Source organism: Ruditapes philippinarum, unplaced genomic scaffold, assembly GCF_026571515.1.
Source record: "Ruditapes philippinarum isolate M1 unplaced genomic scaffold, ASM2657151v2 ctg4618_1_1_1_1, whole genome shotgun sequence".
NCBI lineage: Eukaryota > Metazoa > Mollusca > Bivalvia > Venerida > Veneridae > Ruditapes > Ruditapes philippinarum.
In genome coordinates, this window is record NW_026854290.1 from 117,468 (window position 1) to 132,297 (window position 14,830).

The 14,830-nt window shown below is 33.5% G+C and overlaps 2 protein-coding genes across 2 annotated transcripts; one reads left to right on the top strand and one right to left on the bottom strand.

Moving 5' to 3' along the window:
• Window positions 1–972: 972 nt before the first annotated feature.
• On the top strand, window positions 973–9,672 carry LOC132739696 (uncharacterized). The gene is made up of 7 exons (XM_060727463.1): window positions 973–1,144; window positions 1,933–2,101; window positions 3,148–3,293; window positions 5,173–5,317; window positions 6,463–6,587; window positions 6,816–6,936; window positions 9,044–9,672. Exons 1-7 carry the CDS (start codon window positions 1,111–1,113, stop codon window positions 9,255–9,257), a joined length of 954 nt encoding a protein of 317 aa, XP_060583446.1. The 5' UTR covers window positions 973–1,110; the 3' UTR covers window positions 9,258–9,672.
• Window positions 9,673–11,648: 1,976 nt separating this feature from the next.
• LOC132739697 (protein FAM43A-like) lies at window positions 11,649–14,000 on the bottom strand. Its single transcript, XM_060727464.1, has one exon. It carries the CDS (start codon window positions 13,664–13,666, stop codon window positions 13,013–13,015), a length of 654 nt encoding a protein of 217 aa, XP_060583447.1. The 5' UTR covers window positions 13,667–14,000; the 3' UTR covers window positions 11,649–13,012.
• Window positions 14,001–14,830: the final 830 nt, after the last annotated feature.

The window sequence follows — 14,830 nt, forward strand, 5'->3', positions numbered from 1 at the left end:
TGCCAATTATTGGATAAACAATAATCAATATTTGTTTACCTTTAGTTTATTGTAAATTCTTAAAATTTTTACAAGCGCGTAAAGAAAAAAATGAAATAGTAATAGAAATAACAAGGGGGGAGAAAGGAAGAAAAGAGAATTGTTAACATGATACATCTTAATGGCACCAAACAAAGCTTGAAAATAGAAAATGATTCTTTAAGTATAGAGGAACATATGAAAATTCACAAAAGAACTTTTGAGTCTTGCGGTATATATTTATAAATTACTCTCTAAGTCTTCGACACATGCCTCCCTTTTCTTATAGACAAATATATACTCCTTGTAACTACTTTAAGTCCTCTTTTTTACAAAGCAACCATCATACTTTCTAATTATCTGCCGGCCAATGTTCAAACCCCTAACCTGGATCAGTTGAAGGCAAGGGGTAAACTACCGTTTCTGGGTGTACAGGCTTTATTTTTTAAAACCTTTTAACTGTATATGTCATCTATATATTAACACTATTCTCTTGTTTTGTAGTACTTTTTTCTCTTTTTAATTGCTTGCCATGATGCGCACCTGCACAAATTACTCGAAAGGGTGTGATGCAGTATTTGTAGATAAATTAGTAAAACAAGTAACCGGTATAGTAATCTAGTGATCCTGCCCACCACTGCCAGAAATAAACGTATTTTTTTGGAAACGAAGTTCCATGTATTGACACTGTGCACGTAAAAGAACCAGGGTCGCCTTGGAAACGGAGCATCTGGTGTTTTGAATTTCAAGAAAATAAAAAATGTATCTCCCTGCCTTACCCAATTCCCCCCCCCCGCGGATATCTAGCCATAATCATGATATCTTTCAAAAGCTGAATGAATAAGTTTTTAGCGGTAAGTGACAAACATAACCAGTCATGCGTAACAATTTTCTTTAAAAACCGGTTTTCACGCTCTAGTTTTTATCATCACAAAAACTTCGTGCTTCAATCAACCTAAACATATACATGAATATATTCCGGGAACTCAACCTAAACATATACAAGAATATATTTCGGAAAAAATAACAAAAAAGCACCAAACGATATCAATAAAACTGATTACAGTGACAACAGGGAATAAAAATTTAATAATGTTTTCGATTGTTCTCACAGTCGCAATTATTTGTAAGTATGTTTTTCTTTTCTCCTCTCGATTGGTAGAATATTTGAATTATCAGTGTTAATTGAGGTACGAAATGGAAACTCTTAGTTTTGTTTTTGCATTTTAGGTACATGTATATTCCTTTGTACTTGATAATTTTCTATGTACTGCGAACAAAGGCATATATGTATTTGATAAGATGCACGGGTATTCCGTATAAAATAATAATAAATGTTTTGAAAATGACAAAAAAGTAAAGAACAAAATATGGTTGTGCGTAAACTAGATAAGGAGCAATGCATAATGAAGAAAAAATAAAGTGAGTACAAGGTAATTCTGTTGAGTTTAGGAATTTGCCCAATTGAGGGAATGTTTGTCATATTCAATACTGCCCATTTCCCTGTTCACTTAAATTGTGAAGACAAGACGTTACAATTGGAGCTTTTCACCCGCACACTGATAAACTGACGGCAGTATAATGAAATACTATAGAATATATACCATATTTGTCTGATCAATTGATAATTAGAAATACATTTTTAACACAAATCATAAGCACAAATATCCCCACATGCCGTTTTATCAAATATTACAACAAGGTTATGAAAACTAAATTTTATATGACTAATTTAGCCTTTTCTGCCAGGGTTCATGAGTTCGATCCCCACTTGGGCTCCATTGTAGTTTTGGGCAATTCTTCAGTGGTAGCGATATATAACACAAAATGTTGTCTTCAGATTGATTCGATGACTTTGTAATTTATTAACTGAAGTTTTACATAACATATCTACAGTTCATGTTTTCTTTAAAGTATCAGCACTAGATTCCAGCATGGGATGCGCAACTTCGGAAAATGTGATAGCTTTAGACATAGTGGTTAGTCAGATGAACGCCTCTCAACAGCCTATACTACATAATGCCAGCATGCCAACTATTGTGAAATATTCTACAATCCTAGGTCTCGTCTGTGATAACCCATTGTGAGTTTACTTCATTCTAATTTGAGCCGCGTCATGACAAAACCAACATAATGGCTTTGCGACCAGCATGGATACGCGCAGCCTGATCAGGATCCATGCTGTTCGCTTACAAACCCTATAGCAAGTAGAGAAACTGATAGCGAACAGCATGGATCCTGATCAGACTGTGCGGATGCGCAGACTTCTGGATCCATGCTGGTCGCAAACCCATTATGTTGGTTTTGTCATGACACGGCTCATTTCTTTATATTTTTTAATATATCTCTGTGAAATCGGTGGAAAACGAATGTTTGAAAGAAAGATAGATAATGTGTTAGTTATATAGATGATTGCACACATATAACAAAGAAAACACCAAAGTACGACAATGAAACCATGATATTATTTCATGTTTTCACCATCGTGCTTTATCGTGGTTTCGATGTTTCGTTATTTTGACTTTTCACCATGATTTGACTTATCATCATCGTATTTTCGACTTTTCACCATCGGGGTTTCGTTATTCCGCCTTTTTACCACCGAACGCACATTTTAACTGTATATCCATATCTGTTAAATTCCGATCAGGGGAAAATGAATGTATGAAAGAAAGAAAAACATCGTGTTAGAAATATACATGTAGATGATTTTTTGTTTACTCCGGCAGGGTTATCACGTTTCGCCCCCCATCACATGTCAATTTTTTAACACTGATGTGAAAAAACTTGTAGCTGGAATAAGCTAATTGATTTCATGGTGCCATTTGCGAAAACATGGCTGTGACGCTAGTGAGACTCGAACCCACGATTCCTGTGTATAAGGCTGATACTTATACTACCAGTTCATTACTGCCCATTCATATTGTTTGCACCTTTACTCTAATTAGTTTACCTGAAACTCCAGTAGCATTATAATTATATTAAAATATCGGGAGTTTAAATCTCTATCATTTGTTACGTACATGAATGGTTTCATGGCCAGATTCAGTTGCCGCCAGTGGACTAAGTGTTAAGCAAATTTAAAAAGAAAAAAAAAACAGATTTAAAATGAAATGATTTGTTTTTTAGGGTATTACAATTAGCTAAAGCCATAGAACAACAGGTCGTTTCATGTCCAGATCTCGTGACCGCCTCAAAAGTCGGAGCACTTCAATTGGGACCCTTGACATTTAGTGACCTTCTGGAAAAATTCCAAAGTTTTGATCATTTTTGTGGTAAGGCTTTAATTATATTTAAGTTTTTTTATGCGTATGTCAAATATTTTATTCTTGTGTTTCTTATAGAGATCTCCTTCGCTCCCTATGCAATTTGATACTTTAAAGATTCATCAAATAGATATGTTTTGGATTACATTTATATAAAATGATACTATACATATATATGTAAGTTAAACACAACATTAATGTATTTATACTTGAAGAGTTTGTCGTTATGATCTTCTCCGATATTATCATCATGCTATGTTATGTATTTCATATGTATATGCACTGTTCGTTGTCTAGTATTATGCTGTTAACATGTCATCGTGGGCTTTTAAGCCTAATATGATTGAAATAAAACTATCTATCTTTGATACCCTTGTAAACAGTAGACAGTCCCAAACGGATTTGTACCATTCCCTGGCATATAAATATTTATGACCAGCCACGCGAGGAATAACAAACTATCAAGTTGTGTTTAATGGCCATACCATACTATAAGGTATGGCCTCTATTTATTATTTTAACCAAAAATACTTAAACATGTGCAAAGAATATTACATACATCAATATTATGCCAATTAATACAATATAGAAAATACACATGTAGAAATATTAATAAATCAAATTCTACTATAATAGTAAGAAATGTGAGGGTTTCGTAAGAAAAACGCCATGTAGATATTACATACATCAATATTATAATATATGCAAATTAATACAATATAAAAAACACATATGTAGAATTATCAATTAATTGAATTCCACAAGAATAGTAACATCTGTTTAATTATGATAGCCTCTGGTTTTAAAAACAATTATGAAATATATATGGGTTACACCTAGACTTTAAAATTGTATTGTGGTGAAGGGGATGGAGGAGGGTAAAAATTTTTGCTTCCTCCCACGCTTCTTAGTAATTGCTAACTGGTTCAAACCAGTTATATGTACGGCTAATATCCGTTCGGACGTTTCTAGGAAAGGCTAAAACCCGTACCTCCCGTGGCGGCTCATAAAGTTCGCTGATGCTATTCGGCATAGCTTATATTTATGACCAGCCACGCGAGGAATAACAAACTATCAAGTTGTGTTTAATGGCCATACCATACTATAAGGTATGGCCTCTATTTATTATTTTAACCAAAAATACTTAAACATGTGCAAAGAATATTACATACATCAATATTATGCCAATTAATACAATATAGAAAATACACATGTAGAAATATTAATAAATCAAATTCTACTATAATAGTAAGAAATGTGAGGGTTTCGTAAGAAAAACGCCATAAAAGCTAGTATAAGGCTAGCTTTCCATATATTCCTAGGGGGCGTCCGTGCCCGAGTGGTTAAGGTCGTTGACTTCAAACCACTTGCCCCTCACCGCTATGGGTTCGAATCCCGACAGGGACTTTGGATTCTTTTATGTGAGGAAGCTATCCAGCTAGTTTACGGAACGTCGGTGGTTCTACTCAGGTGCCCGTTTGTGCCTGAAATAATGCACGGATGGGCACCTGAGGTCTTCCTCCACCAGTAAAGCTGGAACGTCGCGATATGACCTATACTGTGTCGATGTGACGTAAAACCCAAAACAAACAAACAAACGAAATATATTCCTATATATCCTGTCATATATATATATTCCTATGTATCCTGTCATATATATATATATATATTCCTATATATAGACTTTATATGTACTACATGTATTTATACTTAATAATTCTTTGAAATGTACAGGTAGCTGTTTTATATTTCATGGCACTTGTCTTTTTAGTCTAAATTTCACAAAATTTGGTTAAACTTCATCGTTACCTACAATCCTATACAGAATACATTATTATACTGTATGTTGTAGTACATGTATTAATAATAATAAATATTTCTTTTTTAGAATGTAAACCACTCTTGCTACAAGTACTGTCAGTTGAGATGATAAAACATGAAATAATGTACCAGGATTCCAGTGCATTTTACAAGAATATTGTCAACATCACTGCAGTCTGCATGCTGACGTCACCATCCCATTCTGTTAATTTGTATGTTACTTCTCATGTCAACATTATCTCATTATTATTATTATTATTATTATTATTATTATTATTATTATTATTATTATTATGCTACGTGCTAACTGACTATTTACGTTTATCACATACCCGTGTCACTTTTGCGATTACATAAAAATGGTATTGCACGGCCTTGCATATATTTTGACGTGACGTCATTTTCATTACATAAACATAGGGTTATAAGACTGCTTGATGTTAGCGTTGTACTATAGGCGCGCCAATAAGATATGGTTCTTTTTTCACTTCAAACGATCTTTAATTTTGGTATGTGATAAATAGAATATTAAATTCGTGTAAGTTCATTACTTAATTTATTTAACTCTTTAAAATAATATTATGCTCGCCATAATATATTGCTTCAATAAATTCAGTATTAAACTAAGATCCTCTATTTTGCGTTCGGTGGTTATGGAAATGTCCCTGACTAATTTATGAGTTAAGAACATTAAAGAATGAAAGTGCTCATATTAAAACTGTCGATTACATTTTGCAGTGCATTACTTTTGTACCAAACTCAAATGCTTTATTATTTTAAGCAATATTATAGATATTACTTTAATTTCATCAGTTTTATTATGATTTTGCATTAGCGGTTATACCATAATTATTGTCTTGAAGTAAATTTCATTATACGTGATTATTTCCTTTGATTATTTCTTGTGTATATGTTATTAAAGAATTTGAAGCGAAATGTAAATGGTTCGAAATATACTTTAATAGGGTGTTTTATATGTATTTAAAAAGGGAAGCGATGGTCTTTGGTAAAGTTGTGTGCCACTAAAGTCGCTGGTCACGTGTTCGTGCCCTTCTCAGCTCACGACCATGTTTCCTTATAAGGAAGTACTGGTTAGTTTCAGGAAGCGGGCTTGAATGTGATTTGTAGTAATATAAGCAAACTGATTAAAATCAGCTCCTAATTAACGCTACATGCATGAATTACCTTAAGAAGATCTTATCTTAAGTCAAATTGTCTTACAAAGTGCAACAACTTGTTTCATAATCTAGCTTTAAATATATATTCAAATGTAACCCCACCCACATTTATAACGACGCCTCTTCACTATCTGTTTCTAGTTATTGTAATCATAAGAGTATTCGTCTTGATTTTACAGCACAGAAGTAGCAACGTTGGTGGAAGCTCACAAAGCGTCGTGTCCGGCTGTCTTCCAGTACAGCACTATCAGTATGACGAGATTTGCAGACTATATACTCTCACATTGCAGTTACCATAATCCAAGTAAATGATTTTTTTTGATCACATACCAACGCCGCCGTTTTGGCGACTCCGTCAAATGGTATTGTACGGTCATGCATAGATTTTGACGTGTACATTATTTGTATTTTTGTTTTATAAACTCTTATTTTATTATCAAACAGAGTAGTTGAGCACGATGTCCTATCGCCAGCTCTTGATTGATAGCTCTCTGTCATATTTGTTGTCATCTATTTTCTTCTTTTCTTCCAGAACTGTTTACTTGTGCCTTGAACTTGATCAAAAAAGACAACACGTTAAGCTTATGTTTAACGCTCATTAATCAAAATATGACGTCAGAAGAGTCACTTGATGCCAAAGCCTATAGATGTCGGCAAGTATCAGTCATTTATCACAACAATAAATTAAAGCACAGAAGGCGCTGAATTTGTTTGGGTCTCAGAATGTCAGAAAGGTGAAGGATGTGAGATTATAAACCAATTTGTTTTTGTAAAGTGCCACCAATGCTTTCCAGTGTTTTAACTATAGTGAATTGGCTATAAGACTAATTGCAACACTGATAGTCAATTCAATGTTTATTTGACTTAAAAACTAAAAAAAAATGAGTTGCCTTAACTGGGATTTGAACTCCAGACCTCTCGATTCATAAGCGAGCGTGCAAATCCCTCGGCCACGGTGAAGTTATATGTTATCGGCGGCCTAAAGAAAACCATATTATTCTAAATAAGGGTTCGTAACTCTTATTATTTCGACGATAAACCTGTTGTTTAACACAGATGTAAATAATCATGGAGCTTACTGTATTGCCCAACAATATTGACCTGGCACTTCATTAACTTTCGTAAAGGTCATTTGAATAAACACTGACCAGTATCTATCAAATATATCGATATATTTGCGTCAGTGAGGTGTGGTGTATTGGTATAGATGTCGGACTGCCGATCTGAAGGTCTATGGTTCTACACCCCGTTATGATTTTTTTTAATTTACTCGCAAGAATTTATTTGAAATAGTTTTACTACACCTAGTGTTAGAAAACCTTTTAAGTGGTGTTTTTATGCACAATTATATATTTTTTTATTTTATAACAGTATAATATTTTTTATAACGGTTCTTTTTGTGACATTATGAAATCGTTTATGCGTTAGCGCATACGCGCTATAAAGGCAATTATTATAAATACTACACTGTTGGTACACACAAATAAAAGATTTGCAATAGTTTTGAGAGAATGGCAATTTTAAATTTTAAATATAAAAAATAAGGTGCTGTAATAGGATTCGAACCTACCAGAATTCGTCGAAGTGAAACCCCTTTACCAACTGCGCTAAGATGGATTTTTAATTTACACAATTTTATCAATTCGATATTTACATTGATATTGATTTACAGGTAGATCGTAACGTTTACGGAATATACCGACTACAGGGTCAAATGCAAGAGTGCCAGGTCAATGTTGTTGTACAATAAGCATGTATATCTATAAAGAATGAAACAATATTAGAAATCTTCGACCATTCGGGAACTACTTTGCTTGAAAATTAATGCGCCTGTCATTTGACAATCTTTACGCATTGATCACCCCTAAATTTTTCGGCGTTAGTGTACATATAAAGGGAAGTAACCGCTTCAAAAAAGTGGACTACTTTAGGCATTTGCAATTAACAGCATTAGACTCTGAAATTTAGCTACCATTATTTGTTTGGTCTGACGACCCAAACAAATAAAAATAGGATTTAATTTAGAAATAAGAATAAGACGATTAAATTCAATTTATGTTTTTGGTGGGGTTTTACTTCGCTTTATTGATGGAGGAAGACCTCGGGTGCCCTCCCCGCATTATGTAAGGCTCAAACTGGCATATGAGTAGAACCAACGACTTTCCGTAAGCTATACTTACTTTATAGCTTCATCATTGAAAGAATCCAGATACTCTGACGGGATTCAAACGCACAGTAGTGAGGGGAAAGTGGCCGACATACAAAATGTTATGAGGTCAACTGTTCGAAGAATCGTTCGGCTATCCTTTTCACCCTTGCGGAGCGTCAATACTGGGGGAGGGGGTTTGCTTGCAATATCATTCCACAATACCCGCTAATATATTCTCTTGAAACTTCACGACTGTGTGTTCGATCAAAGCTGTATGTCATTATTAAAAACGCACTATTTTGTTAAATTTTACCCCCTTATAAGCTTAAAAATCGTGAAGCTGTAGCTTTATGTCAAAAATTCAATCGTCACGCATAGACTTGTGCATGGTTCCTGGTGGAGATTTACCGATTAAGAAACATATGAATGGTTCCTTGTTTTGACGGAAAAATATTCTACATGGTCCCTGTACCAAGAAATATCTATCGCTCACAGTGTAATGGCTTTTGTGACGGATGTATTTCATATATAAAATGTAAATGCATAGAAGGTTATAAGAAATGACATAACTTCTTGATTTCTATTTTTATACGTGTTTTATATTTTAACAGACGGAAGGATTGCGCAAAAATGAGTTTATATGACTGTGAATACCATGGAGCAGCTGAGTACATGTGGGCAGTGAATATCGCACATACGGACAAACAATTCCAGATGTTAAGATGCCATCCTATACCTGTATCTGAAGCATCACATATAATACACACGACCTGGGTCCTCATCTCAACAATCATGTCTGTTCTTATTCTAAATACAATGATTTAAATGACTGCTTTATAATCAGATTTGAGCCGCGTCACGACAAAACCAACATAATGTGTTTGCGACCAGCATGGATCCAGACCAGCCTGATCATCCGCGCAGTCTGATCAGGATCCATGCTGTTCGCTTGTAAACAGACCCTATAACAAGTAAAGAAACTGATAGCGAACAGCATGGATCCTGATCAGACTGCGCGGATGCGCAGGCTGGTCTGGATCCATGCTGGTCGCAAACCCATTATGTTGGTTTTGTCGTGACGCGCTCATTTATAGGAATACAAGCCCAGCATTTAAAAAAGTTCAACTAGTCATTATGAATCTTATATAATGGCAAATGCTAAAATAATGGATTTTGTTCGTGATATGACACAATTTTCAAGGACTTTCACATGAGGATGTAGTATGTATAATAACATGCGCAAACATGTATATAATAGCTTGAATTGTATAGATAGTTTATTTGTATATTTGTGTTTGTTTCAGTTTATACATACAATGAATTAATTTGTAAAATGTTCTCCAGTTATACAAACATGTTTATACTAGTATGTTGTTTTTTTTTGTTTAAGCTAACTTTATATAATAAAGTTTGATATTCACATGCACGCACGCATGCACATCCATATATGCACATATATAACATATATAAATACAATGTACTACATGTGAATTCATATTATTTGCCTTCTTCGAGAACCTTATAGTGAAATATTTTCATTACAGAAAAAGGCCCGGGTACGTGTAAATATTTCAATTAACATAAATGCTACAATTCATATCATTATTTTTCCTATTACTTTATTGTTTGTAAATTTGGCATAAGTTTGTCTATTTGAATTATAATGTTTATACTTGAGAGAAAGAATGCAAATACATGTATATAACATTTCTTTGAAAACTAAGTTTAAATATACTTTGAAGAAATTGCACATGAGTCTTTTTGTATAATCTGTGAAATATATAGAACAACTCTAAAGAAACGAACTTTTATAAACTCATGTTATCATATGGGACTTCTGTGGACAACGTGTATAATGGTTGTGGCTTTCGATTTTTAACCCCTCAACGCTGTGAGTACAGATCCCACCAGGAACTTTTGATTCAATTATGAGAGGAAGCTAGCTACAAAAGATGGGTGGTTGTTCTCACGATGCCATATAGAACAAAACACAGCAATATTTTTTTTTTGCAAATTAACAACTTTACGGAATCATAAAAGATAAAAGTACGCTAAAAGATAGTTCGGCCGAGCTATATCACACACACTGTAGTTGATATGGATTTTATTACACGAATAAAACCCAGTATTCCACTTGTAAGCAAAGAATCAAGTATCGCAATGACCATTTAATCATCGTATCTCGTAGATTTAACCGTTACGTAATCACGTCACGTCAGCAATTTTGTACTATACAACGTATGGCATACCAGATCACATCCGTATACAATGCTCCCCGCCCACACCGCCCGGGTCTTTATAAACACGGTATATTAAGCAGAATATCAAAATATGAAAAGGTAAAAGGTATAGGCAACAATAACCAAAATTAAAAGGTATAGGCCACCATTCATTCAAGAATTCGAGGCAATTGAATTTAGTTGATGTGGCCTAAATGTGTTTACTCCCTAGAGATACGGCTCCGATGGGGTTTTGCATAACACAACGTATTATCTAAATATATCAATTTTAAGTATTTGTTGACTCAGTTGTAAGAGGCACTTCTATACGGTATAATATCACGTTTTGGTCAGTAAAGTGAGCGATTAGGATTCTTTTCAAGTATTCTTATAGGGTTTTATTTGACCAATTTATAACCTCATTTTGTTAAGCTATTCAAAGCTGGACAGATTATCAGAAATTCGTGAATCGTGCTTTATCGGTTGTTATAACATGTATACATACGAATCCAGATGCACCACGTAAACCGATCATTTTACCCAGGTGTCCAGTCTTTAAAAATACGACCGCCCGCTTTAGCCAGGTGTTCGATCTTTAAAAATGAATTCTCGCTTTAGCAACGTGTCCGACTTTCAACAAAAGTATATAAGTATTAGTGGAACAATTCGTTTTGCTCATTGCTTGAATAAAAAGTTGAATTGGAAATACATTATATTAAGATATATCACTCTGATTAAGCCCAGAAGTAACAAGTGATGATGATGATGATGATGATGATGATGATGATGATGAATTACCATTAACTTAATCTTATCTCATCAGATTTATATATCCTGAATGGAAAATCAAGCTAACCACACATCTCTTATAGTCAAATCCCGAAATTTACAAACACCCGTAGCGTTTGCTTCGTCTATAGTCATTTAAATCACGCTATAATTTTTTTCATGAATTACTGCATTTTTTTTCTGGGAAAATATATAAATAAATAAAATATGTAAATAAAATTTGATTGTAAATATTTAAGAATATGTACAAGGAAGCTTATTAACATGTCTAGAGAAATGTTAGATGATAACGGCACTAAGATATATGTAATAGCTTACACAGTAAAAAGATTTTTTCATAGGTTTTTATTACCATTTATATAACGTAGGTTTTCATTGGATTATCTTGACGTTTATATTATTAGTTATAAAGATCGTTGACAGGTTATATGGCCCTATATAAAATTATAAACGGCTATTTGTAAATATAACCCGAGCCGTTAGGCAAGGGCTATATTGCCATCAGCCGTTTATATACGGCCATATAACCTGTCAACAATCTTTATAACGAATTTATAATACAGCAAGCATCATTTATAGAGAAAAAAGTAAGATTTCTTCATGCATTGACAGCAGCCGTGTATGTAAATCTATATAAACGTCACGATTATCCAATGAAAAATGACGTTACAAACGTGCAGTATTATAAATAATCTATATACACGACTGCTGTCGATTTATTATGAATTTTCATTTTCCTCCCCAAAATGGAAGTTTTCAGTATTATGAATTCGTTATAAAGATATTTGACAGGTTATATGGCGTATATAAACAGTTATATAGGGCCATATAACCTACCTGTCAACAATCTTGATTACTAATTATGTAAACTGTTGTTTCCAAGCTTCTAGGCGAGAGTTATTTATGTATATTAACAACCGTTTATATATGGTCATATAACTGCCAATAACTTTTAAGGAGGCGAATTCAGATTACAGAAATAAATATTCGACAAAAAATGAAATAGCTTAATAAATTTACAGCAGCCGTGTATATAGTTTATACAAACCTCACGATTATCCAATGAAAAGCGACGTTACAAACATGCAGAATTTTAAAATTTATTATCTATAGTAAGTAGGTATTTCAGTCCTGTATTATTGATTTCAACCAGATCGTAAAGATAAGATATAATAAATTATGAATAATCCTTAACGTGGTGATATACAGTCCCTAGATAGCTGTCACTTGTATGTTTGTCTATCTACTTATTGTGTATAATGTTCTTCACATCGACATAAGTCTTCTTTTTTTTTTTTGCTTAAAATATTTTCACTAGAAGTGACTAGGCACGATTTTTGAACTTTTTAAAGTTATAATTTGTGAACTATAAACGAAAAATATCCCTATATATAATACAAAAAGTACATACATGCAATTATCAGTTTGAAAAAAAATGGTGATTATTATAAAATCACGTTTTTTTCTCGTGATACAATGTTCTTCTCGTGATTTTAATCCAATCCTTCCTTTTTGTTTTGATTTTTTTGTAACCTGTACTTTTTTAAACTAAAATCAGGCTTGTTTCATTCCCTAAAACTTTGTAACCGGTTCCGTTGCTTGTGACGTCTCTGGTGACGTCACTAAGTCCGTGTCCGTGCTAACGTTACTCGCGTCATTGCTCATTTGTTGTCCAACACTTTGTTGTTTGGATAAGTGGCGATGTTCAACCGTCTTTTTGTTAAGATTCAAAGCTGGTAGGGACTGTGATCTACTGTATTTCTCACTCTGACGCCGAACTTTTATCTGAGATGATTTCCACTCCTTGTATGCGATTTGAAATGCGCGTGACATCACGATAGACATTGCCTTCGCCTTTTCACCGCTGCTACAGATTACGGCGTGACAGTATAACATTTTTGTGTCATTGTCACTACAAATCCAGGAAAATAATTTTTCATTCACCACCGTGTCAACGTTACAGAAAGAGATGTTTTCTATTGGAAATAGTTTTTCAGGCTCTTTCTTTTTATCTAAATTTTTCATGTGTATTCCGAAGACAGTTATTTTTAGCTGCACGCGCTTGAGGTAGCGTTCTTCCTCCGAGTTGTCCCAGAGTTTCTGCACGAGGGCTGTTGTGCAGCCTCGACCGGAAGCGGTAAATGTTTCAGCGTTTCCTATATATCTGGCTTTAAAAGTTGGGTCCTGATCCGTAATTTTAGCTCGATCTTTTAGTCTATTAAACATTTTGTTTATTTATATATTTATTTATATTATAATAAAATTTTATTTAATTTAAACTATCCAATAACCATGAAGTTATATATCCAAAATATTTCATATAAAATGTGCGAACATTTAAACTCTCTTCCTGCGTTTGTTTGTGTCGATTTCAGATATTTACCACTATTTTTTATCTTGAACCAAATGGGCCAGCAAAATCCTAAACTAACGCTTCAAAATAGATAAAAACGTTTAATCAAATCTCCTCAAAACGAAAAGTGATTTTCGATATTTTGCAATGTATTTAACCCAAAGGTTTACTTGATCAGCGGAAAGAAACGGAACAAAGGTAACTCCGGGAAATGTTCATGAATAAGATACAGTAAAACATTCTCGAGGGAGTTATAAATAGCGTGAAATTATTGTAGTAAAACAGAATCATATATATTATTCATAAAGTTTATTAGTGTTAACTGTACGTGGAAATAAATATATTGCCTATATTCTTGAAGTAAAACAAATATAGTAACATAACACAGCAATTTCGAAAGATTAAAAATATTTTATTATTTATTGACAACAGTTAAGAAGTTAAAACCAAGAAATGGGTCTTGTTTTTGAAAAACATGTTGTGAATGTATTTGCAGTGTTTTAACGGCACACTTGAAATATTTCGAGCATGTTCATTTCTGTTTTTTATTAGATATTTTCCTATCCATTTACAATTATAATATAATAAAATGACGTAATTCGCGAAATTCTATTCTTGCTTGTACTTGTACTTACCATATTATATCTCAAGGATAGTAAAATATTTATTTTAAAATATTTTCAGTATTAAAATGTTCTTAAGCATGTTTACCCACTCATCCTCATGGGTGTTTCTTTTGCTTGAATAGTAGATATACGGGGTGGAGTACCGATGAGGGTAATGAACAATATATTAAAATTTAGATTGTTCAAACCAATGGTCTCTTTTTTGGAAACGTATTGTTAGAGCATACCATTTGCAATGATTCTAAAAGGAAATGCTATTCAAACCAATGACGTCACGGCAACATAGCGCTATCATGTTGTGAGAAAATCCGAAAAACTGTTACATTTATCATTAATTAGTAGATATCGGAAGATAGTAACTCAAGTGAAGTCGTCGTGTTGATATATCAAACACCGATAGATCGTATACAA